At 60.5% G+C, this 23,623-nt stretch overlaps 9 protein-coding genes across 9 annotated transcripts; 5 read left to right on the forward strand and 4 right to left on the reverse strand.

Moving 5' to 3' along the window:
• Window positions 1-3,068: 3,068 nt before the first annotated feature.
• On the forward strand, window positions 3,069-4,980 carry A1Q1_02304 (uncharacterized protein; the record flags this gene model as incomplete). Its single annotated transcript, XM_014325249.1, has 3 exons — window positions 3,069-4,253; window positions 4,307-4,768; window positions 4,840-4,980. 3 exons carry the CDS (start codon window positions 3,069-3,071, stop codon window positions 4,978-4,980), a joined length of 1,788 nt encoding a protein of 595 aa, XP_014180724.1.
• A 161-nt stretch (window positions 4,981-5,141) lies between these two features.
• A1Q1_02305 (uncharacterized protein) lies at window positions 5,142-10,132 on the reverse strand (the record flags this gene model as incomplete). Its single annotated transcript, XM_014325250.1, has 6 exons — window positions 5,142-7,473; window positions 7,513-7,874; window positions 7,941-8,561; window positions 8,670-9,112; window positions 9,309-9,540; window positions 9,803-10,132. 6 exons carry the CDS (start codon window positions 10,130-10,132, stop codon window positions 5,142-5,144), a joined length of 4,320 nt encoding a protein of 1,439 aa, XP_014180725.1.
• Window positions 10,133-10,481: 349 nt separating this feature from the next.
• On the forward strand, window positions 10,482-12,524 carry A1Q1_02306 (uncharacterized protein; the record flags this gene model as incomplete). The annotated part of the gene is made up of 7 exons (XM_014325251.1): window positions 10,482-10,639; window positions 10,757-10,837; window positions 11,011-11,118; window positions 11,179-11,471; window positions 11,516-11,669; window positions 11,715-12,114; window positions 12,159-12,524. 7 exons carry the CDS (start codon window positions 10,482-10,484, stop codon window positions 12,522-12,524), a joined length of 1,560 nt encoding a protein of 519 aa, XP_014180726.1.
• A 201-nt stretch (window positions 12,525-12,725) lies between these two features.
• Window positions 12,726-13,433, reverse strand: A1Q1_02307 (uncharacterized protein; the record flags this gene model as incomplete). The annotated part of the gene is made up of 5 exons (XM_014325252.1): window positions 12,726-12,733; window positions 12,791-12,800; window positions 12,862-12,881; window positions 12,923-13,061; window positions 13,275-13,433. 5 exons carry the CDS (start codon window positions 13,431-13,433, stop codon window positions 12,726-12,728), a joined length of 336 nt encoding a protein of 111 aa, XP_014180727.1.
• Window positions 13,434-14,538: 1,105 nt separating this feature from the next.
• A1Q1_02308 (uncharacterized protein) lies at window positions 14,539-15,970 on the forward strand (the record flags this gene model as incomplete). The annotated part of the gene is made up of 4 exons (XM_014325253.1): window positions 14,539-14,712; window positions 14,913-14,975; window positions 15,079-15,540; window positions 15,662-15,970. The coding sequence occupies 4 exons, from the start codon at window positions 14,539-14,541 to the stop codon at window positions 15,968-15,970; spliced, it is 1,008 nt and encodes a 335-aa protein (XP_014180728.1).
• A 426-nt stretch (window positions 15,971-16,396) lies between these two features.
• Window positions 16,397-18,063, forward strand: A1Q1_02309 (uncharacterized protein; the record flags this gene model as incomplete). The annotated part of the gene is made up of 5 exons (XM_014325254.1): window positions 16,397-16,493; window positions 16,575-16,794; window positions 17,047-17,281; window positions 17,319-17,423; window positions 17,479-18,063. 5 exons carry the CDS (start codon window positions 16,397-16,399, stop codon window positions 18,061-18,063), a joined length of 1,242 nt encoding a protein of 413 aa, XP_014180729.1.
• Window positions 18,064-18,205: 142 nt separating this feature from the next.
• A1Q1_02310 (uncharacterized protein) lies at window positions 18,206-19,807 on the reverse strand (the record flags this gene model as incomplete). The annotated part of the gene is made up of 1 exon (XM_014325255.1): window positions 18,206-19,807. The coding sequence occupies one exon, from the start codon at window positions 19,805-19,807 to the stop codon at window positions 18,206-18,208; it is 1,602 nt and encodes a 533-aa protein (XP_014180730.1).
• A 348-nt stretch (window positions 19,808-20,155) lies between these two features.
• On the reverse strand, window positions 20,156-20,678 carry A1Q1_02311 (snRNP subunit; the record flags this gene model as incomplete). The annotated part of the gene is made up of 3 exons (XM_014325256.1): window positions 20,156-20,408; window positions 20,498-20,540; window positions 20,594-20,678. The coding sequence occupies 3 exons, from the start codon at window positions 20,676-20,678 to the stop codon at window positions 20,156-20,158; spliced, it is 381 nt and encodes a 126-aa protein (XP_014180731.1).
• A 193-nt stretch (window positions 20,679-20,871) lies between these two features.
• Window positions 20,872-23,223, forward strand: A1Q1_02312 (uncharacterized protein; the record flags this gene model as incomplete). The annotated part of the gene is made up of 4 exons (XM_014325257.1): window positions 20,872-21,284; window positions 21,347-21,577; window positions 21,633-21,758; window positions 21,981-23,223. The coding sequence occupies 4 exons, from the start codon at window positions 20,872-20,874 to the stop codon at window positions 23,221-23,223; spliced, it is 2,013 nt and encodes a 670-aa protein (XP_014180732.1).
• Between the last annotated feature and the right edge of the window lie 400 nt (window positions 23,224-23,623).

The raw sequence follows: 23,623 nt of genomic DNA on the forward strand, positions 1-23,623 counted from the left end.
GCCGATGAGCCGAGGGATGCATAGGTACTAACTGACTTTTGCCTTCGATTCGCTCGGGGGTCTGGCCGTGGGTCGCGAAGTCGTGGCAGGACGTGGTCATTACTTGGTCAAATGTCCCGCCTGACGTGCACTTTACGAACACGAGGAAAGGAAGACACCCTGCTCGTAAGACGCTTGTGTGTCGCCACGCACTGCAAACGATTCCAGGCCGGTCAGGATCGGCTGACCGAGCCGCGCTGAACATCAGTCTCAAGGTGCGGCTGGCGGCATGGCTGCTGATTGCCGGAAGGTTACGTGCTGCGCGCACGATGTCGTTGGCCGGTGCCCAGCCTATGATGAGCTCGTGTCTTGCAGTGAGACATGACACGGCCGCCCGGCGCCCATCGTGCCAGCATGCCAGCAGACTAGTGTCAGCGCGAAGCCCAAGACAGAGGCACGAGGCACCGAGGTACGTAAACAGAACAAGACACGGTAGAGTTGGGATTCCAGACCCATCCTGCAAAGCGTCGGCGGAGCGGCCTGCGGTCTCGCGGTCTCGGGTCGCCCATTCTTGCATCATCCAATTAGCGCGCGGGGAAGGGCACGGAGGCCGAGAGGGAGTGAGGTAAGTGAGGCATGCGAGGCACGAGAGCCTACCACAGCGCCCCCTCATGTCCCCTTTCCCTCACATCGGGTGGGTGCCCTGGGCCTGGGGAAGGCCCTGCGTTTCAGAGTCGCAATTAACCCTGCAACCACCACCCGCCAGCGTCCACTCTGTCCAGCAACAGCAAGTGCGCATCCCGCATTTGAGTTGAATGAGTTGATTCCAAGTACGTTTGTTATTCTTATGCTAATGCCAGCATGCCACAAAGCTGAGAGCTATCCAACTCGGCGGGCAGCGGCCATGGGCCATCCAGCCGCGATCATAACTTCTAGATTCGTTAGATTGCATCGATCCTTGCCGTCCCGGTCCCGTCTCCCTGCCTTGCTCCGACAATGATCCTCTTGCCTCCTTCCTCGCTCATATTCTCCTTTCCTCCCCGTGCAGATGGACCTGGCCACCTGCAACATTCACTCCATCCAGGTAGCCTCAATCTGTGTCGGCAGCAATCTCTCTAGCGTCTATGTTTATCTCACCCTCAGATGCTCTGGACCTCGGCACGATCAGCGATGGCCAACACTCGCATCATCAGGCGCGAATCATACGGCAGGCTGATGACACTGCGTGAATCTCAAGAAGCGTGGACCCTAGTACCTCGCGGCTGTTGCAACGTCTTTCGTGTGCATATTGCCCACATGTTCTCATCGCCTACTGTGCGGGCGCCTCGCTCACCTCGAAGCGCTGCTGCCGAGCCTCAGCGCACCCAAGCCCTCCCCTGTCGATCCTAAAGATGTGGTAACAACGTGCTCTTTCGTCCACTCAGAGAGACGTTGCCATGTCTCATCTCCCATGTCGGAGAAGCAAGTCCAGGCCCAGGATCAAGCCTGCCGCACTGCCTGCCGACACCTGCTGCGCAGCATCCAGCTGAGCCTCAGGTCCAGGAGCCAAAGCTAGTGCAGATCAACTGACCCGGAAACGCGGCAGCAACACGGCATGTCCGGAACGAGCAATCTGACATGATGCGTGGGTTAGCTCAACAGCAGCCGAGGCCCGGGCCGCATCACGTATGGTTATTTGGCGAGCCTCGCTACTCCTGGTTTCTCTCTGTACCTTCCCCTTGTTTGTTCATCGCCCACTGGCTCAACTCCGAGTAGGATTCGCGACACCTCATCCATGGCTAGAAAGAGTCGAGACTCTGGCTCTAGCTGCTGAGAACGAAGCTCAACATGCTCCAACTTTGTGTCCCGAGTGAATCAGCGATAGCGTTGACACCGTCCGACAGCATGGCGGTGTGTGGGAACAAGCAACGTGCTTGATATGCCTATGCGCTGGAAACGGAGCTTGTCTCGCATGTTCTGCGCTTGTCTCAGTCGTCGTCGTATAGCGAGTCGTGGGGCAAAATGCTGTCGCTCATGTTGTACCAGTTGGGTTCTTGGGAATAAACCCAAGCCTGTCTACCTCACATCACGCCAGCTCTGGGAGATGCACAGCACGCCATGGCTCGGCGTCTCGGTGGAGCAGGACTGCGCCGGCGTCTGCGCGGACCAGAATTGCATCACTGGGCAAAAAGAGAGTTTGCCCAGAGCTTGTGCATAGAGTGACTCCAACAGACTGGGCCACCGCAGGCAACGGCATGCCCTACGTCTCCAGCGTCTCAATCCGCAGCGCACGTCTCAAGCGACTCACCCGGGCCCACTTGACTCGGACACGACCTCGCCAAGAGGGCAACGTCGGCGAATGCTGGAGTGGTAACAGTGGGAAGAGCAATTCAGTCGTAAACGGAGATAAGCTTGTCGTTGTGGCCTACGCAGCGGCCGGCGTGCGAGCATTCCATACTTTCGCATCCTTGGGGCCATTCACCTCCCCGCTGTCTCCACTTTCTCCTGTGATTCATAGTCTACGTTGCCGTTGTAAGCTATCTCGTACCTTTTGCTCTTGTTTCCGGGCTCCGACTCTGGTCGCCCTGGTGAGTACCGCCGAGAGCAGTGTCGTGATGTGATGAGTGTGCGGTTGCTGTTCTCGGGCATAACCATGTAATTTGGGAGCAGGCCGGGACGCTCGGGTGATCTACTCGAGTCTGTCAGATCCAGACAACCGGAGACTGAATGGCGACGGGGGCCCGATGCTGGCAGTGTGATGGCATGGGACGCAGATGTCGGCAGCGGGAAGCTCGGAAGCCGTTGGTCATCACGCAGAACGCAGATCATCTGCGTCAACAAGTTTCCCATGTGAAACCCGCTTGACGACCAGCGCACCGCTAGCGCCCCCTTGGCCATCTTGGGGACCCGGGCGTTTCAACTTGATCACGTGCAGGGTCAGAGATAGTGACACGCGACCCTCACGCGAGCGCCAAAGACGCCACCAGAAGCGATAACATGAGCACATGACGTAATCTTGCCCTTCGTGTCAACACCACACCCGCGCGCTCTGTCTGGATCGTAAACAACGGTCCGTTCGCCGATCTTCCTTCGCCACCAGTCCAGTACCGATGTCGCGCTGGAACCTCGACAACCCGACCCCATCGGCCGCCGTCGACCTGGGCTCGCCGTCCCGCTCCCGGCGCTCTCTGACGGCCTCGCAGCAGAGCCAGTTCGCATCGAGCGTGTTTGGCTCCGTCCCGCAACCCCGGACCGGTCCGGGGGTGGCGGCGCGCGATCTCGCCGCCCGCATGCTGGACGGGGCGTGCGAGACAAAGCAGACTGCATTCGAGTGGCCCGTCCAGCGTGTGCGCGCTCTTCAAGCACAGCTCGAGCAGGCCACAGACGCCGAGGAGGTGCACGACGTGCTCTCCGGCGACGGGTGCTACTTTGACGACTTGGCGTACAAGCTGCACTTAGAGCGCGCGCCCGATGTGCACCTGACCCCGTTCGACGAGGTCCCTCCCGCCGCTAACGTCGACCCAAAGGTGACTCTGGCAATCATAGCGCTGTGGGCCAAGTACAGCGACCTGCCGCCCGACGAGGCGTTTGAGCGCTATGTCTTCGTCGGGGTGAAGCGGTACGAGAGCGAGGACCAGCGCGAGCTCGGCGAGCCCCGGTGGCTGTGGACGACAAGCGCCAAGACGGAATTCTCCAAGCGCAACGAGTACTGGGAGGTCACGCTGCCGAGTCTGTCGGAGCTGCTGCGCGACCCGGACGTGGCGGAGAAGGACGCGTTCTCGATTCGCGTCGTCGTCAAGCATGCGAGCGAGCCGAGCCTACCGCCCATGGTTCATGCCGACCAGCAATTCATCTCCCGCCGCGTCACACGCCAAGCCGCCAGCTTCCTCGACAGTGTCCGAACGGGTGACGTGCGCTTCCTCGTTCTCGAGCACGCCCCCGCTCCCGACTCGGACTCACTCGAGCCCCCAGACACCGAGCCGACAAGTGGTGGCATGGCCCGACGCCGCGTCATCTACGCCCACAGCGAGTTACTCCAACACACTGATTACTTCAAGGCTGCGCTCGGCCCCAGCTGGTCCGAGGGCTCTGATGCAGGCATTCGCACGCTGAGTGTCGACGATGCTTCCTTCGGAACGCTGTACTGGGTCCTGCGGTGGCTGTACACGGACGAGATCCGCTTCGGCCCCGAGCCCGTCCGCACGGTCATGGAGCATGTGCGCCTTGACCCGGCCGCCGCCGCTCGCGTGCTGAGGGGAGAAGGGTGGGACTGGACATCCCTTGACGAGGACGAGGTGCGCACCGTGCGCAGTGTCTCTTCCTCCGGCACAGCCGGGACGAGGGTCAGCGGCTGCCGCTCGCCATCGGGCGTACCCCCAGTGCCACCTGTACCCGCCGCCCCAAGTGCGTCCAGCACCGTCCCATCAAAGTCGACACAGAACCGCCTGAACTCGCCCCCGCCTCCCCCGCCGCCGCAACCCGACACGACACCAAAGAAGCAGGCCCCCTCGAACTTACCCCGCATCGCAGGCGGAGCGCGGAAGAAGCCCGCCGCCGCGCCGAGTCCACGCGCCTACGCGCCCAGGCGCTCGCACGCGCCGACGCCGACCCGCACGCACACCCGACCCCGCCTCCGCCGCCACCGAGTCCGCTCGCCGCATTCCTCCTCGCGCACCGGTATGGGCTCGACGACCTGCAGGTACTCTGCAGAGACACGCTCCTCCGGCAGCTCACGCCCGATACCTGTGTTGCGAGCCTGCTCGCGACCTATGCCTTCCCGGAACTGCACGCGGCCATCCTCGATTATGTTGTGAGTATACTTTATAGCGTATTGTGCGGGAGGAGCGTGGAGCTGTGAGGGTACTGCCAGCTGACATTCAGAGCGACAACTGGGCCGACGTGACGCAATCCCCCGAGCTTGAGCGGTGCTACCAGGAAGTCTCGGCTGGTGTATGGGGCGAGAACCACGGCGGGCAGGTGCTGCTCGGCCTGACGAGGCGGCTGACCGGTATGACCCTTTGAGCGCGCGTCGGAGCGCTGTGATACCCTCATTCCCTCGATGTCTCATTGTCTACGCTCCTACCTCCGGCACACTACATGCCAACCTCTTTCCCTCCATCTCTGTGTGATCCCGTTGTACATGCCCGTTGTAGATTGATACATGATATGATGCTACGTCTTCCTCATCTTCCCCTCTGCGCCTGCCTCACCTCCCGCTCCTTCCGGAACGCAGCGACCTCGGCTTCATCCGGCACATCGTCGCACCATTCTCTCAGCCACTCGGCCAGGATCTGCTCGTCACGCATGAGCCGCGGGCCGTCCTTCTTCACGAGACGGCGAGGGCCCTCGTGCTCGTTCACGAAGAGCAGTGCCGTCATCAGCGTCTTTCGCAGTGGTCGCACTCCAAGAGCCCGCATCCACGCCAGGGCTCGGGGAACACTGGCCGGCACCGCGCGTGTGCGAGCTAGAAGCGCGATGTACGCCTGGAAAGCGCGAGGACCGGGGAGGACGTGTGCCGTCTCCGACGAGGCTGGAACGAGCGTGGGGAGCTTCACCTCAGACGAGCCCCACAGACGTCCGACACTCAAAGCACCACCGGCCAGAGGTGACTTGACGCTGGCGAGAGAGGGCCAGTTGCCAAGCACAATGCCGGCGAACACGTCCCGCGCCAGCTGCCACGGCTGCAGCGAGCCATACTCTTCCCTCCAACTGTAGCCATAGCCGTTCGCGATATCCGCAACGTTGCACTCGCGCCAGTGGCTTTCCGGGAGGCTCATTGGGTTGGAGCGCGAGCGCTGGGAGCCGATCGCGTCCGCAATCAGGCGCAGACGTACCGCGACTGAATCCGCTGCCTCAAATCGCGCAAAGCTCAGGCGCGCTGTATCAAGCAGCAGGGCGAGCGTTCCGTCGTCTGCCGCTAAGCCCCATCGCGGCTTCGCTGCCTGCCAGAGCCGAAAGGCGAGTCCTGCTGATCCGGAAGCGCGACACATCGACATCAGGTTGTTCAGCGCCGAGACGTCGAGCGGGACACTGCCAGGGACGTTCGATGCAGTCGATTTGACCGAGGTCGTCGGGGTGTCGGGGGAGATAGGCAGAGGCGGCTTCGCGGCATACCAGTCTACTAATCGCAGCGCATCCGGCGTAGGATCGTAGACCTTGGCGCTGCCTGCCTTCGCGTTCACAACTCGCGCGTACTTCAGCTTAGCACCCGCCGTCAGCGCTGCTGCGTCAAGATAGCGCGCCCTGTCCTCCGGCGGCGCCTTTCTGTGCTTAGCAAGCAGCGTCTCCCAAACCTTTCCCGCGGCCGTGAAGTCGTGGTGGCGCATCAGACCACCCAGAAGCGGCGTGATGACACCCGCGCAATAAACGTCGCCCGGAATCGACTCGGCGAGCATCACCAGGTCCTTGGTAGAGACGTGCTTATCTCTGGCAGCGATGGTCGCCAGGACGCTCCACGCATGTCTTCCGAGTTTGTCGCGGTCCTCCTTCGCCATACTTCTCAGCAGCGGTTCAAGGATCTCCGCAGCAGCACGGAACGTCTTCTCCTTCAGGGCACTGCCCAGTCGCTCCCATGGTGCGAGCTCCTGCCCTGCCGCCTTCGTCTTCGCGAGTGCCTTCAAGCCTGCGACCGGTTCAGCGGCCGCGAAGCACGATGCCGCAACATTTGCCCACTGCTTGTCCGTGAGCTCTACCGCGCCGAGATGCGTCATGATCATGTCGAGCGTCTCAGGTGTGCAGTACGCCGGGGAGAGGAGCCAATCAAGCGACGCGGGGCGGAGAGCGATGGTGGGTGCCTCGCTCGAGCTGCTAGGCAGGTCGCCTAGCTGGGAGATGAGATGCCGCACTACGCGCGCAATGCTTGCCTGCAGTGTTGCCGGTAAGCGCGCGGCACTCGCTGCCGAATCGGATCCCGCGACGGAGCGCACAAGCTTGTCGTGCTGGTAGATCACTCTCTGCGCGGTGATGCGGGTGTCGCGCCCTTCGGCGAGGAGGGAAACGCCTAAGTGCTCGAGCAGCTGAAGAGCAAGCGATACACCCGCGTCGACAAAAATTAGAGCACCTGAACGTCCTGCTGCCTGCACGAAGCGCAATGTCGTTGGCAGTGTCCGTCCCGTCTGCGCTGCGCTGCCAGGGGGAAGGCTCGACAGGATGCGCAGCACGCGCTCCAGTACCGGGGCGTTGCAAGGTCCTGAAAGGATGACATCAATAGCCTTCAGCCATTCGCTCGGTGCGGCGTGGTCGAACGCACTCTCGTGCACGGCGTCCAGATACGTCGACCCCGGCAAGCCGCGGGGAAGGGCGAACAGTCGGAGGAAGGGTTGCTCCTGGCTGGCAGCCGGGGCAATGGCGAGCTGCTCTTCCCGCTGCGCCCTCCTCGTCTCCTTCAGTTCCTTCCTCTGCTGTCTCTCGCTTGCCTCAAATTCGGATTCCGGCACATGGTCTACGGCGGCTGTAGAGCTGACAGGTCGGAGGGAAGGTCTTGTTTTCGTTAGCGACGCAAGGGGCCGGATGGGCCTGAGAAGTCAGCTATCACCGACCACTACCAAAGCTTACCTCAAATGACTTATCGCTCTCATTAATCTTCTCGCCCGCTTGCCATCGCTCGCCGCGTCGGTGTTGTTCACAATGAAGGAGTCAGTGATGAAAGTAGTCACCTTCCTCGCTCCTGGCTGATAGCCAGGAAATCGAGGTTGAAGAGGTCGCACGTGGTGCGGACTTTTCACGCCACTCCGCGAATCAATGAAGCCAGACGCGTCGCGTAGCCCCATACGCCCGCGCCAAAGCCACCAAAAGTCAACATTGCCTCGGTCAGCATACACACAAGTACCATGCCCGCACCCTCTGTCCTGCCGACCGACCGGCTTACTGTTCGCTTTCCCCCAGAAGCGGCGGAGGAAAGCTACCAGCTGCTGGAGCTACCCGCCGAAATTCTGAAGGCCGTCGAAGGCGGCCAGTCTGTTGGGTAAGCTGCAGGGACGGACGTCGCTGACTCCAGGTTGACGATCAAGGGCCGGCCGTCCGACGACGCGGTGCTCTGCACCTCGAACAAAACATACACTCTCCGCACAGTATCGGTCTCCAACTCGTTGCTCGTCCTTCGCCCGCCGGACGACACGACACTGCACCTCCGTGACACCTGCCACGAGGTACTTGAGTGTGTGCCGAGTGCGGGGCGGGTAGAGAGAATTAGGACAGTGCTCCGCGAGTCGGCGTGGACCGGGCTCGACGCAAATGAGTGCAAGCGCAAGCGCTGCAAGCGGTACACTCGCGCGCAGCTCGAGTCCATCATCCAGGCGTGCGACGATGAGCTCGAGCATGGTCTGCGTTCGCACAACGTCGTCGAGGTCGACGGGCACATGATGCTTCTCCCGCCGGAGAAGCTCGGTCCACTGCTCAGTCTTGTACTCGCGCTCATCACTGTTCATCGGAAAGAGAAGGAATGTCCGGTCAAGGAGATCTGCGAGGCGCTCTACGACGACCACGGCGTCCCCGCCGACCTGACACGGGGCGTTATGCGACTCTTCGGCGCCCTTGAGGAGGACAAGTGGACATACGACTCGACTGGCCTCGTGCGTGAGCTCGGAAGAGGTCTGCTCGTGACTCTAAGAGTAAGCTTGATCGCCTGTGCCCTCAGCTGACAACAGCAACCGCGGCCGGAGGACCAGTTCCTGCACGAGTGGCGGTCGGCTGCGACTGATGAGTTCGCTGACCTCGTCGACTTGAAGCTCCTCGTCGGTGACTATCTGCTGAACGACCCGCCGCCATCGGCCTTCCACACGCCCGCCAAGCTTGTCACGTACTTCCCCGTGCACGCTTTGCCGCTGCACACCGCGACGCGCTTCTCCGACCTCTTCCTGACCCGACAGCGGTGGCGCCCGGACGACATGATCCCGTACCTGCAAGGTTTGTACCCTGCCGGCGACAGCAAGGCGCGCGACAAGCTTGTTGCCAAGTTCATCCGTGTGGTGAAGGGCAAAGACGGGACGTGGTGGCACGCACGTCGCTCGGGATGAGAGCAGGGACGGCTGGAAGGGGTGGTATGCGGGTGTTCTGTATTCGATGCAAATTGCATGTACAACATAACTGTGTACAGTGCGAAATCGGGTACGGTAACCGGAATGCACAATACACGCTTCACCGCTTCGCTCTCCTGCTGACAAACTGATTATCTACCGCTGGTGTAAACAGGTATCTCGGATCAAGTGGCTCTCGGTGTGTACGCCGCTGCGTTTGTCAGCAATGAATTGATGGTACGCTGTGGCCGGAACATGCGAACACGGGTTAGTCATGCCTCCATGTGAGACATGTGGAGTGACGGAAGGCATGTTCCTGCCAAAACTCAAACTTACGCAATGCCTCAGCGGCCCGGTTACGTTCTACCCAGGCGGCCCGCTCCTTTTCGATTCGTTTCCAAAGGTTGTGACCGAAACCGTTGTCGATGAGCATCTTGCACGTGAGGTATTGTCCGATACCCGGATCGGGAAGGTTGGGACAGCGATGCGTCACATCGGGGACGAAAGAGATGAGGATGTTGTTGGCGGAGAACATGGGGACGTTGAAGGCGTTGTCTCGGATTGTGGACTGCGGAGCGTCAGACACACTGATGGAAGTAAAGAATGTACGTAGGGGATGATAAGCGAGTGCAGTTGCGGGTTGACGTGCCGGCCGAAGAGATAGTCATCGTCCCCCGGCTTGTTGGCGATGAATACGAGCTGCTGTCAGCGCGGATCGACGTCGGAGTAGCTTGCTCCGCGTTACCCCGTCCCTCCGTACCTGCTCGCGCCACGAAGACACAAAGCCGAGGTGATGGGACGCCAACCGAGGCAGCCACGGCGCTACTCACTCGCTCGTCGGTCAGCCACAAACGTCCCCTAGACGTGTGACTGGATTTCGGACCCTCGATCGTCGCCGGGATTTTGAGCTGAATCTCGGCTCCGTACCCGGGGGTCAGGAGGTGTTCGCCGAGGTGGATGGGAGTCCGCTCGGCGCCTTCTGGGATGGTGTTACGTGCCATGGTAGTGGTCGTCGGACGAAGGTGTTGTCGCTGGAGCTGTTGACAGAGGTACGGAGGAACGCTGACTGATCGGATCTGGTGAATTGCGGAGATGGGTTGAAATTGGCCACTCGGGTGTTCATGCCTTATAAACTCGTGCTGCTCGCCTTCCTCCGCCATGGCTGAATGATGGGTCATATGACGTCCAGGCGATCACCCCGTGGGGTCCACTCTGCCGGAATATACGTGTCTTTTTCTTTCCTGTTGGTATCACTGTCACTCCCCTCGACTGCAGGCGCGTCTGTTTCTGCTCATCTTCGCGTGCTGGACATCGCCAAGAACAACATCAACCATCGCGTGCAGCTCGACTCAGCCGCTGCATCTTTGTTCTTGACCCTGTCTACTCGTTTCCTAGCTCTGGGTGTGAACGACTCAGCTCTCTCGTCCCGCCAACCCACCGCGCGCCCACACCGGCCGTTGTCCAACCGCCTTCACCACAACAATACACTCTCCCTCGACCGATCCTTGCATGTCGGTCGCTAATGGAGGGTCAGGGGAGTCCAGCACCCCGAATGGCGTGGTGAAAGGAGAGTCTGACCAGAAGTCTGGCAATGGAAAGGGGCCGCTAGCTGTGGAGCTGTCGAGCTCTAAAGCCCCGTCGGGAGTGCCCGAGAAGCCGCAGGACGAGTGAGTACGCGTTTGCGAGCCCGTTCGCATGCGCAGCACAGGGGAAGGGCGCTGCGAAAGCGAGAACGAAAGGCTCCTTCCCTACAACCGATTCCGGTCTCGTACTGACCCCCACAGCTGGCAGGTTGCATACACCTGGGCATTCCTTGTCAAGTTCGGTCTGCGAGACAAGATCAAGGGCTTGGAAACACCAGAAGAGTGAGTATGGACGGTGGATGCATAAGAAAGGCCACAGTGCTCGGTGGAATCTAGTGCTTTGCGTTGGGGCCGGTGACTGGATCAGCGGTGTTCAGTGCCGTTCCTCACCCCCGCGTACGCCGAGCCAGCGGAAACGAAAGTGCCACATGGCCATTGACTGACTCCCCTCTCAGCCTCGAACGCTGCCTGACCCAGCCGGTGGCCCTCCGCCCAGACGATGTTCTGGAGGGAATTCTGATCCGCTTCCTCGCCAACCTCAAACCGGGAATCAAGCAGTTGCGGTGAGTCACGGGCGAATCGTCACCGACTGTGGCACTCCGGTGAGCTAACGATCCCCGCAGAGACGATAACATCCAGTCGCATCTGTCTAGCTACATATCCGACCAGCTACAGCATTCGAATGAGTTCACGGTTTGGGACGACCCATGGCCCCAGCATGAGGACCAGCGCGGGGCCTGCTGCTCGACAGCGCCGGACCGCCTGGAGCAGGGCCGCTTGCGGCCCCTGGGCGAGGATCCGAAGGAGCGTGTCAAGCGAAACCCCATCAAGCAGATGGAGGAGAAGGGCCAGGGTATCTTTGAGCTGGACTGGCAGGAGCGCGCCAAGCTGCTGCGGCAGTTGGTGGATTGGCAGCGTGAGTTGGCACCACCGCGCGTCCGTGCGTTAGCTGATCAACAGTCACGCACGCCGAGAACATTCGTCAGACGATCAAGGAACAGCACAACATGAGCAAGAAGGCTTATGACGAGCTGAAGAACCCGATCAAGCTGGAGCCGCTGGGCACTGATCGCAAGAAGGTTCGAATTTGGAGCCTGGATGGTGAGTTTGCATCGTTCGTGTAGTGGCTGACGTCAGACTCTCCACGGTTGTACCGCAGCGGCAACCCGTTCAAGCGCCCTTGTCCGCTCGTCCCCTACACCTTCACGCGAGACGAGCTTCAGGCCGAGCAGGAGCGTTTCGCCGCTTACGGTGCCGAGAAGGCGCCCAAGCTCATTGGCTCCGGTCCAAAGGGCAAACCGACCAAAGTCGAGCTCAGAGACCACAACAAGCTTGTCAAGGGTATTCAGGACGAGGCCAAGCTGGCGGAGAAGCTTGCGGGACTCGCTCCAAACGTCGAGAAGGAGGAGGCGCGAGTTCAGCGAGTCCGCAAGAAGATCCAGCAGGAGGCGCAGAACCGGGCTCTGTTTGAGATGCGGAACCAGGAACGATCCACGCGAACGAGGCGATCCACGCAGAAAGTCGACTATACGTATGACGGCTGGGACAGCGAAGAGGACGTGAGTTCAAACTTCCGGAGAGCTCCAGGCAGCTGACAGGGCAGGACGAGCCTCGGCGCAGTGGTCGGCGAGGGCGAGGAGCGGCCGATTCTGAGCCTGAAAGCCGTCGCCCCGTCATTCCAGGCGAACGGCGGTCGGCGCGCGTCAGCGCTCGACAGGCGATGGAGGAGGACGAGTACGAGGAGCAGCCGACGCGTAGCCCAACTCCGCCACCGAGCCCACCAAAGGAGGCGAAACCGACGACTCGCGAGGTTTTCCCCGAGGGCGTGAAAAAGGTGAAGGGATACGCGTGGGTCGAGGACGTTGACGGCGGGGAGGGGAGCGATATGGGTTCGCAGCCGAACGGGGATGAGAATCATGCCGACTCGGGCGTAGACGGCTCGAAAGGGGAGCCGATAGAGATCGATTGAGCTGTGTATGTAGTCAGATGTTCAAACGTGGTAGCATAGCCCTTTCATGCATTCTGTTTTGGTTAGTAAAATCGCCTGGCCAGTCGCCACCGTTGGTCCGCGCTTCGCAAGGTTGGAGATGCGTTTCGTGCATTGTTTTTCTTTGTTGTTGATTGATGTCCTGCATGCCAGCTACTCTCTCGGCGTCGACAATGAATGTAATTAATGGGCTGGGGTATGTCAGCTGAAAAGCCCGGTACCTTCTACGTCATGAGACTTAAACTCACCCTCGGGGGTCTGCGAAGTGGGAGGCGATGTCAGTAACGTCGATCTCGGTGGCGAGTGGGCAATAACTAACCTGGGCAACGTACTCAATGGCTGTTCGTTAGCTTTGGTCCAATGCAAACGAAACTACTCACCGTCGTTCACGGCGTTGATGGCGTCGGCCTCCTGATCAGGGATCTCGATGGCGAACTCCTCCTCAACGGCCATGACAACCTCGACGGTGTCAAGCGAGTCAAGACCGAGGTCCTTGGTGAAGTTGGCAGTGGGGGTGAGCTGGGGTCAGCGTGAGTTGCCGAAATGAGCGGGGATCTCCGGACAGAAGTTGAGCGAACGTTGTCTTCGCGTAGACGGTTCGGGTTCGGGGCGAAGCGCGCGTCCGCATGCTTCCTTCTTCTTCCTTCCTTCAGCCCCGAACCATGACCTTCCGCACTGTGTCGTCCTTCAGGTCGCACGGAGATCCCCAGCCGATAAAGGGAGGCGACATACCTTGCCCTGGTCGACCTTCTCGAAGGAGCGGAGGACGTCCATGACCCGCTTGGTGATGTCCTCCTTGGTGAGGGCGGCGGCGGAGTAGGCGCGGGCCGAGATGGGGACGGCGACACGGGGAACGGCGCGGGGGGCGGCACGGAGAGCGAGGCGGAACATGGCGATGGAGCTGATACCGGTGGTGTACTGGGTGTGGATCTCACTGCTAGCGCTCGATGATGCGAGCGAGTTGACCTGCGACCACCAGACAGAGAGCAGCGCCGGAGCCCGTCGGCGTTATCCCCGTTTGCTTCCGCGTGGCGGATTTCTGACAGACGTCCGCCACTCCATTGGCTATGGTGGTGCATCGACACTACCTCGGCGTGAGATCTATGCATGAGCCTGCAGAATGTGTGCATGCATGGAGAGGTGTTCTGTGTGATGGGAATGAGTGTTCTGAGTCTGCAATAGCCTGGACGAGTGAGAGGGCTGGGGCGGTCGTTGCCTGAGTATAGCGCTTAGGTGGCGATCCCATAAATTCGGAAGCCTTGTCTCCGCGACCTCTTCGACAGTGAAGAGCCACATGTGCAGCGTCTCTCTGATGTTGAGGGTAATAGAATAGAGCCTGGTTGTCCCCCGTTCCATATTTACGATGTCTCTTGATGGAGATCTCAGTCCAATTGCTCTGCGCGGAGGAAACTTGCTACCAAGAGTCGCAGAGTTATTAGGCTGAAGTCTATCGTTGGCTTTATCTGACCGTGATGGTTCCGAGGAGCCTTTACGGATCGTGTGTTAACGCTCTGAGTGCTCTGTTTGGTCATTTCCACTCATCACGGGCTTTGTTGCCGGGGAAGCTACGTGCGCGAGCCATATAGACGGCAGGACGAGTAGTTCGGAAACCTGGGGCTGCTGCCACGCTTGAACCGCGGGCCGCGGCCTGAATGAACCCACCATACCCATGCATACTCCTTCAGAAAGCGTGCGAAACTCAGCAAATGCAAGTGGCGTGTCGGCGCGTCTCCGAGCGACGAGCAAACGCTTCCTCCGGGGTGACCTAGCGAGATTCGAAGAAACATTCACGGCAGCTACTTTCACCTTCTCACACCGGATCTACTCCACAACTCCGCTACTCCTGGCTATCCGAGGAACCACCACAAGGGTTCTTAAAGTTAACGGTAAGGCAGATCCTGCGTCAGCACCCTCATGCATGCATGCCTCGTACTCTACATGGTTTTACCACCACTGTATGGTGGTGTGCCACCAAGACAGGGTCTCCCACGTGGCCATGCCTCACGAAGTAGTTCCGAAACCCCGCCACTGTAGGGCGTCTCGAGATTTCAAGTCCACTCTTTACTTCGAGGTCTCCCGAGGCGAAAACAGACCGACGAACGACCATGAAGCACGGCCTGAGCGGACGAAAGCTTCAGAGGACGTCCTCCCACCGACGTGCGCTCCTCAGGTGAGTTTCCACCGCTTTTTCCGCCCTCGAAAAGCTCAATTCGGCGATCTCCAGCGGCCAAAACTAATGTCAGGAACCTTGTATCCGCGCTCATTCATCATGAGGTGATCAAGACGACCGTTCCGAAGGCGAAGGAGGCCGCGCGTCTCGCCGAGAAGGTAAGAGCTACCCAGAATGAGCTGTTATGGAGCTAACGACAGATTATCACCTACGGCAAGCGCAACACCGACCCGTCATACCGCTCGGCGCAGTCCTACCTCTTCGTGAGTGAACGCTGGTCGCAACAACAAGCGTTCGTGGGCGATTAACTTGCCAAACGCATGGCACGTCTGCGAGCGCTAAGCCCCCACCCGGCATTGCTAACAGCAGCCTGGTCACGTCTATGGCTTCCCATCAACACCTCAGAAGGTGGAGCCTCCCCTTCCTCCTGAGGCTCTTCTTCTGGACCAGCCTGAGAAGTTCCGTCCGACCACCAACCTGCTTCCGAAGATCTTCGGTACTCTCCGTGAGCGCTACGCCGACCGCCCGGGAGGTTACACCCGCATCCAGAGGTTCGGCAAGAGGCCGGGAGACAACGCCCCGGTGGCGATCCTCTCTCTCGTCGACGGACCGCGCGACCTGCGATTCGAGTTCACTGCCCGCGCGCTCGCCCGCGAGTTTGTCGCCAACGGCCGGACGGTCGAGGGTGTCGACCAGATCAAGCGCTTCATGGCCGACGAGAAGGCGCAGGAGTTCCTCCGACCGAAGACGAGGCTGAACCTCGGCAAGGTCATGAAGTACCACCCGGAGCGCGCGGAGGAGTTCTTTGAGCTTGTTACCGACTACCAAGTGAGTCCAACAGGGAGTGCGGAAATCGTGGTGCTGGATCAGACGGTGTTGTCGGAGTCCATAACGTTGTCATGACATGACTGCCGCAAGCTCAGCGGGCCGCTGGGACCAGCTCACACAGCCTGCTGCCACCTCAACTGTTACGAGTTGTACAGCTAACATTCAGAACAAGCTGCGGGCGGAGGCCGGAGCTGTTGGCCACAACAGGGAAGCGCCCGACAGCGGGATCAAGTTCCGCCCTCCGTCGTCGACCAAGCCGATGGAGGGACGTCGCGCGCTTGCCGGAGAGCGCCTGTCGGGCATGTCGATCTCGCACTCTGGACTCGGCCTGGCGCGCGGTGCTCTCAACCGCCGCCGGCCCAACGCGGACCGATCGCCTCGTTTCATTACGGAGAAGAACGTACCCGTGTCGAACCTCGACGTGGACTAGACAAATCATGTATGCATCACTCTAACATCATCGGGCTCTTAACTTTCGCTGCACCAGCAATCTGCGCCTGTGCGCAAGGCATGGCTTAGCACGTTCGGCGTTTCAACGGGTTCGTTTCAGACAGAGCCTTAACGCAGTCTCACACCGGGTCTCGACGGTCTTACGCGCATGCAGAGATGCGGGGCCACGCCTCGGGGAGGGTTGAAACGAGCGTCGTCGGCGGGTCCGAGGGACGGACTCTTGTGATGTGATTTCGAATCAGGGTCGAGCGGACCGAACGGCGCCGCCTAGGCTGCTCTGTTTTGGGTGGGACCGTCATCGCGCACCGCGGTCGATCATGACCCCCACCGCGGCCCAAGGACAGGTCTGTACATTGTACCATTCACCCATCCTTGTTTACACCACTTATCCCTTCGCTTCAGACCCATGGCGCTCTTTGGTCTCGCCCGCTCACGCGTCCCGGCCGCGTCGCGATGCCTCACCCGCGGAGTGCATGATTACGTCCGTGGCGTCGCCGACCACAGTGAGTACCCCTCTCGGTGGAGGGCAGTTTGGGCGGCTGAGGGCCCCAGGGCTTTGGAGACCATTTCGCTAACGGCCGCAGTTCCATACAAGGTGCACCTCAAGAGCCCAAAGGTCGTCGGCGTAGTGACCTCGCGCGGCAACCGCGAGTACATGGAGGATGCGACGAGCGTGTGTGCATTGGAGATCGACGCGGGCGAGCTTGAGCGCTCGCTCCCGCTCTCCGCCGCGGACTGGGCGCCAGAGAACGCAGGCGACCACGAACTCGCCCGCCAGGTCGAGTACTTTGGCATCTTTGACGGGTGAGTCCTCCCCTCTGTTCGTCGTTGTGCATCAGCGGCTCGTCAAAATCTGCATCGACGTCGGACGCCCGCCCTCCCCCGGTCACGGAAAGTCTGGCCCGCTCGGTCCAGGGACGCGCGCGGCCCCACGGGCGCAGGGCATGGCGACGGCGGCACCGGCGATCACCACGACATCACTAATCGGGATCGCGGGAGTGCGATGGATGCGTGCGATGAGCAGAACTAAGGTCGGAGCAAACTGGCTGACAGCAGCCACGGAGGCAAGGCCGTGAGCGGGTTCCTGCAGGCGAACCTTGCGCGGATCATCGAGACGGTCAAGCCCGAGGACATCCAGCCTACGATCGAGTCGACCGTCGAGATCGGGGGGTACTTCAAGCGATGGCGGGGCGGCGCGCTGAAGCGCTGGACGGACTGGAGCCACGACAAGGCCGAGATCGGCAAGGACAACCTGACTGTCGACGAGCGATTGACCCTCGCATTCCTTAAGGTGAGTAACCCCACAAGACCAACACAGGAACACGCAGGCCGTGCTTCTCGACCCCAAACAACGGCAAGAAGCCACCCCCACCGAAACAACACTGACCCCAGGCGGACCAGGAGGTCAAGACGACGGTCGACAAGGCGAACCGGTGCGGCTCGACCGCAAGCGTGGTTCTGCTGCAATCGCTCGACACGCCAGGCCAGCCGCACTGGGTCGCTGAGCGGGTATGGCTCACGGTAGCGCACACGGGGGACACGCGCGTGCTGCTGTGCAACTCGGTGAACGGCGAAGTCACAGCGCTGACAGACCGGCACCACGCCGAGTCGCGAACGGAGGCCGCTCGTCTCCGGCGATTGGGCACGGCCGACGGCGCGGGCATGATCACGGACTCGTTCGGCGAATCGCGATGGATGGGTGCGGTCGAGAACACGCGCGGCTTCGGCGACTTTGAGTGGAAGCCTATGGGCGTCACGGCCGAACCCGAGATCACGCACAAGCTCATCGAAGGCCGCGACAATGCGTACCTCGTCCTCGTGACTGATGGGCTGACCAATATGCTCTCGGACCAGGAGATTGTGGACCTCGCACGCCAGGCGAGCGACCCCACACGGGCCGCTAAGAACATTGTCCACTTTGGCGAGGACCTCGGCGCACAGGATAACTGTACCTGCATCGTTGTCCCGTTGGCTGGATGGGGACACGTCGGAGGCGAGGACACGACAGAGCCCCGACGAGAGTATCGCCGCCGCCAGGCCCGCATGTACAACGGCCGCATGCAGCGGCAATGATCTCGCTACCTGCACGCGCATCTTGTATCCGATACCCCATCCGTCTGCCCCGGACACTGCCATACCCCATAGACCTGTATACCTAGACAACTACTACATCCAAGCAAACACTGCACTGCATATGCATACGATAATTCCAACTTCAGCGGCTCATGATCAGATCGTAGTTCTCGCCCTGGTACCGACTCCGAAACCCGGCGTCCGTCTCGTAGAAGACATGGTCGAGCACATCGTTGTACACCTCTGCCTGACTCGGCTCGTACCACCGTGCCAGCCCCGCCTCAACCATGAGCTGGAAATCAGGCGTGTCTGGGCGCTCGGCACGGAGCGCGTCCACGTCAGCGACCCACGCCGCCGTATCGAACTCGACTCCTTCGTCGGGCGGTACGTCGTCGGCCACGTTGGTCAGGTCAAAGATCCAGCGCTCAGTCCCGACAAAGATGTACGACAGCAAGCTGGGAACACGGGAACAGCGTTCCATCTCGTGCCAGTCCCCCTGTAGGCCGTGGCCCTCACATGGACCCATGGTGTAGGCGTCGAAGAAACGGAGCAGGCCCCAAAACGCTCGCATTGAGGTGAGCTTGATGTGTTCTTTGCCCGGTGGCACCGGGGGAAGGGGCGCGGGTACGGTGGCGCCATTCCTTGAGCCATGGAGAGTTTCAGAGGGCACTGCGGGCGTAGGGGCGACCTCGGGTTCCGGAGGAGGCGGCTGGTAGACAAGGTCGAGCTCGGCCTGCTCGGCGGCTAACTCTTCCTCGTCGATCGGAGGCTCCGGGCTTCCTTGCGTGACCTCATCGTGTTGTCCGCTCTCATCGCCGTCGCCGTCGCCGTCGTCCTCCTCGGAATCCTCGTCGGTCTCGCCGTCCGTCGTGACCCACTCCGTCTCCTCTGCCTGCGCTTCTCCCGCTTCATCAGCCATCAATACGGCGATGGCCTGCTCATCCATCTGCGCATTCCCCCTCGCCTCCGCCTCTTCCTGTTCCATCTCGCGCTTCCATTCCTCCCAAGCCCTCTCGTTGGCTCGCACCATGTCGTCCTCTTCCTCGCCACCCGGTGTGAACACGACAACACACAACTTGAACTGTGATTCCGGTGGTCCGTCCTCGGCGCTGCGGCGCACCGAAATACGCGGGAACTCGTTCAGGTGGTAGGCGAAGTTCAGAATGAAGCGGGGTTCGGGCTGGACCTCTTTGTCGGGTGGTGGGGGCTCATCGTGCGCCCCGATAAAGGGCGGCTGAGAGAGTGATAGCCAAACGCTCTTCACACCTCGGATCTGCCCAGCTGGACCGGAGGAAGGTAACCGCGGGTCGGCGACGAAACGGACCACCATCGCCTTCCTCGAGTACGGAATAACGTCTTCGTCTGGAAACAGGCGCACTAGACGAGCATTACGCCACCACGCCAGTTTACCCTCGTTCTCGATCGCCTCGGCTTTGATCTTGGCTTTCGCTCCGTCCCGTTCCCCAGGGTCGGGGAACAAGCCCTCGTTCCAGTGCAGGATGTCCAGGACGTCTGGCGAGCCCCAGGATGAGCGAAACACACCACTGCGGTGGGAGTAGGCTTCCGGACCGCCCCAAGCTCGACCGTAGGCGTTGTGGACTACGTGTCGCTGAAGCTGAGAGTCGATGTGAGATTGGACACGGCGACAGGTCGCTCGGAGTGCGCGGAGAGATGTGTCGTCGCACGACGCTAGAATCTGGTCGAAGATGTGCGGGTAGAAGGCGACATCGAGCTTGGCTGCCATTGTCGTCAGCTCTCTGGGGGTGGGAAGGAGAAGGAACTTCATTTGCCCCGCGGTCGAGTTAGCTCATATCACTTCGGCGGCTGGACCTGGCTGGTGGAGGTGGAGGCCGAGCTCGGCATCTGAAGATCTTCAGAAGGGTGTAGCTGATGGATGGATTATGACCGGCATCACTGCCAGAGAAGCGAGCTCGTATACGAACTGCTGCTAGCGGGTATTCATGAGGTCAGTAAGAAACAAATCTGATCCTTCTATGTACAACAGTTTGAGCATATGTTTAGCAACGATACATTAACGGCAAGATCAACCAGCTAAGGTCTCCTGCGTGTCCGTTCCAGCTACAGATACAGCTTAGATGAGGAGCTTCTCGATCTCGTTCTTGACGGCCTGGATCTGCGAGTTGAGCTCACGGGCCTCGTTGGTGGTGACCGAGGCGGCGATGACGGGGCGCGAAACACCGCAAGCACGGCCAAGGGCGGTCTTCGAGGGGACGAAGCAGTAGACAACGTTCTTGTCCTCGCAGAGGAGGGGGAGGTGGAGGACGATCTCGATGGGCTCGACGTCGGCGGCCATGATGATGAACTCGCAGATACCACGGTTCAGGCTGGATGTCAGCTCGTCCGTTCAACGCGTGCAGCAAGGTGCCATATCGCCAAGTGACTGATGATAGCACGCAGTATGGCTGGTACTTACGTCTTGGTAGCCTCGTTAGCACCCTTCTTGAGCTGCTTGAAGTCTGGGTTTGTCAGCTAAACAGCCCAAAGGTAGCCGCAGTGCGCAAGCACTTACGAGAAGCCTGCTGCACAACATCCAGAATCTGGTTGGTGAGCTGAGCGTTGGCGAGGGGGAAGGCCTTGGGGTTGGGGGCGGACATTGTTGCTGTTTTTGGATGCGATGCGGAAATGCGATGCGGTTGAAGAGTTGACCTCACAAGAAGATCCTAGGTCGATGGAGTGGTTGAGGGTGAGTTGCCTGCTCGTGAGGACCTGAAATCGAGCAGCAAGCAAGATCTGGAGATTTTCGGATGAATCCGAGAAAATCCTCGCAGAATAATCACCACGTGGACGATGCTCACCAGACGCGCTCATCTCAGGATTCAGGACAGAGGTTTATTTGGCTCCGCCACCCTGCGAGTGCCAGGTTCCAGAGCATCCAGTGATGCGTGCCTGGCTCATGACGCGATATACGGCCTGTCTGCCAGCCTGCCAGTCGGGGACACCGACCTTCGAGCGGAACACTCAGATCCTTGTCTCTCACACCGCTCACACACCGGCGAGCGCAATAGTCACACCCTTACACAGTTCCCCGCCAACATGACCGGCGGGGGAGCCTTCGTCACAGCTCCCCGCGAGGAGTACGACCTCGGCGCCAGCGCCTCAGACCACAGCGTCCAATGGGTCGGCACGCCTGGCGTCAAAGGGCCCCCGTGGGCCCGCCTTCCCCTGCTCACCGTCGGCATGCTCGGCACTCAGGTCGTGTGGTCCGTGGAAATGGGCTATGGTATGTTGAGCTTACTCAGCCGGACGCTTAGCTGACTCTCAGCGTCGCCCTATCTTCTGGAGCTGGGGTTGAGCAAGTCATGGATGTCGCTCGTGTTCGTCGCCGGGCCGCTGTCGGGACTCATCGTCCAGCCCCTGATCGGCGCATACGCCGACCGCTGCCGCTCACGGTTCGGCAGAAGACGCCCTTTTATGCTAGCTGGCACCGGTATCGCATGCTTCGGCATGATGCTGCTGGCGTGGTCGCGCGAGCTGGCTGGCCTCCTCGGTCTAGGTGCGTGGGCTGGCATAGCCTGCGCCGTGTTCGCAATCTACCTCATCGACTTTAGCATCAATGCCGTCATGGCGACGGACCGCGCGCTCATCGTCGACACGCTTACGAGCTCACAGCAGGAAGAGGGCAACGCGTGGGCTGGGCGCATGATCGGCATCGGCGGCGTGGCCGGCTTCTTCGTGTGAGTTCACCATCCATCGTGGAGAATGAACTGACAAACAGTGGTAACGTCGACCTCACGCATGTCCTGTTCTTTCTCGGCAATACCCAGCTGCAGATTCTATCCTTCCTGACCTCCTTCCTCCTCGCGACGGCACACTTCTCAACCTCGTGGGCAGTGACGGAGCGTATTCTCCTTCGGGACGAGTGAGCTACTTCCCGATTCCGTGAGCTAACCTGTCAGCCGGCACCAGTCCCGTTCTGGGCTGTGGTCATCTCTCCGCGCAATCTGGGAAAATATGTTCACACTCCCGCCCTCGATCCGGACGATCTGCTTTATCCAGTTCTTCGCGAATCTCGGCTGGTATCCCGTCATGTTCTACACCTCGCTCTGGGTCAGCAACATCTACAAGGAGAACAACCCGCAGGGCACATTGGACAAGGCGACATGGGACGCCGACGCCGTGCGATCAGGCAACCGCGCGCTGTTTCTGCAGGCTATCATCTGCCTGTTCGTATCCGTCATCGCGCCCTTCCTCGTCGCCGACAGCGGCATCCAGTCCTCCGCCAAGGCGAGCTACACCTCTCTGCCGACTGAGGCTGGTGGTGCCGCGCCAACGCACCGCCGACACGGCAGTGTCAGCGACCGCGTCAAGAGCTTTCTCGGCTCGGCAGTGGACTGGGTGCGCTCGGGCGGCATCTCCCTGCCCATCCGCGGCCTGACACTGATTAAGCTCTGGCTCGGTGCGCAGATCGTCTTCGTGAGCTGCATGCTCTGCACGTGGTGGACGACAACAGTGGGTGGGGCGTACTTCCTCATCGGCGTGACGGGATTCGGATGGGCGCTGGCGCAGTGGGCGCCGTTCGCGCTCCTGGGCGAGCTGGTCCTGCTCGACGTGCCGAGTGCGACGCCGGCCGAGCTGGACGCCATCACGCGTAGCGTGGGCACGAGCGAGGTTCTCTTCGCGGCGGTCGAGGAGAGTGCGGGCATGAGCAGTGGACATGCGCGCTCGCGGTCTGCGTCGAGGACGCACGTCCGCGCACCTTCGCACGAGGTCGTGAAGGCCGGAAGCGGCTTCGCAGCCCACCTGAACGACAGTGACGACGAGGACGAGGAGCATGACACGACCGTCGTGCTGCGACACAGCGAGGACGACAGTGACGACGAGGAGCCCGTCCCTCGAACCCCGAGTAGGGCAGGCACAAGGCAGCCAAGCACGGCAGACAAGGCGGGGCTGATTCTCGGCATCCACAACGTCTTCATCGTCATGCCCCAGTTTGTCATCACTGCCGTGTCCAGCTTGGTATTCTACATCATGGAGCCCGGACCGGACGCACCCGTCAAGCCAGATGCGCCCGAGGGCGCGCCAGCGCCGAAGAATCCGGACGCCGTAGGACTCGTGTTCCGTATCGGTGGCACTGCCGCTGCCGTTGGCGCGGTGCTCAGTTATCGCCTCGCGAAGCGATGGGCGCGCGGGGAGCAGTAAGGCAAGCAAAACTGCCACAACGTAGACATAGACTTCTCATCTCTCTGTTCTGTACCAACAATGCATCGTGTGCACTTTCGCTTCATCTGGGCTAGTGCGGCTGCGCTTCTGGCGGCGAAGCTAGATGGGCAAAAAGGTTAGCGTCGACTGTTCTGCGCTTTTCGCTCGGCACAAGCGCCGTTCAAGTCATGCATGTGTGAATCGGGTATCAATACAAGGAGGAGCTCGAGAACGGGTACGGGTTTAGAGTAGATGGGAGGGAATCTCGCGAGAGGTTTTTAGTCGTCACGGCCATTAGGAGGGGGACTGTGTACAGAAAGCGCGTCGTGCTTGTTGTTTTTGGGGAATACCGTCGATCCAACATGGGGCTGCTTGTCTTCTTCGGGACGTCTAACGGAGA

This window comes from Trichosporon asahii, assembly GCF_000293215.1.
Source record: "Trichosporon asahii var. asahii CBS 2479 unplaced genomic scaffold scaffold00050, whole genome shotgun sequence".
Lineage (NCBI taxonomy): Eukaryota > Fungi > Basidiomycota > Tremellomycetes > Trichosporonales > Trichosporonaceae > Trichosporon > Trichosporon asahii.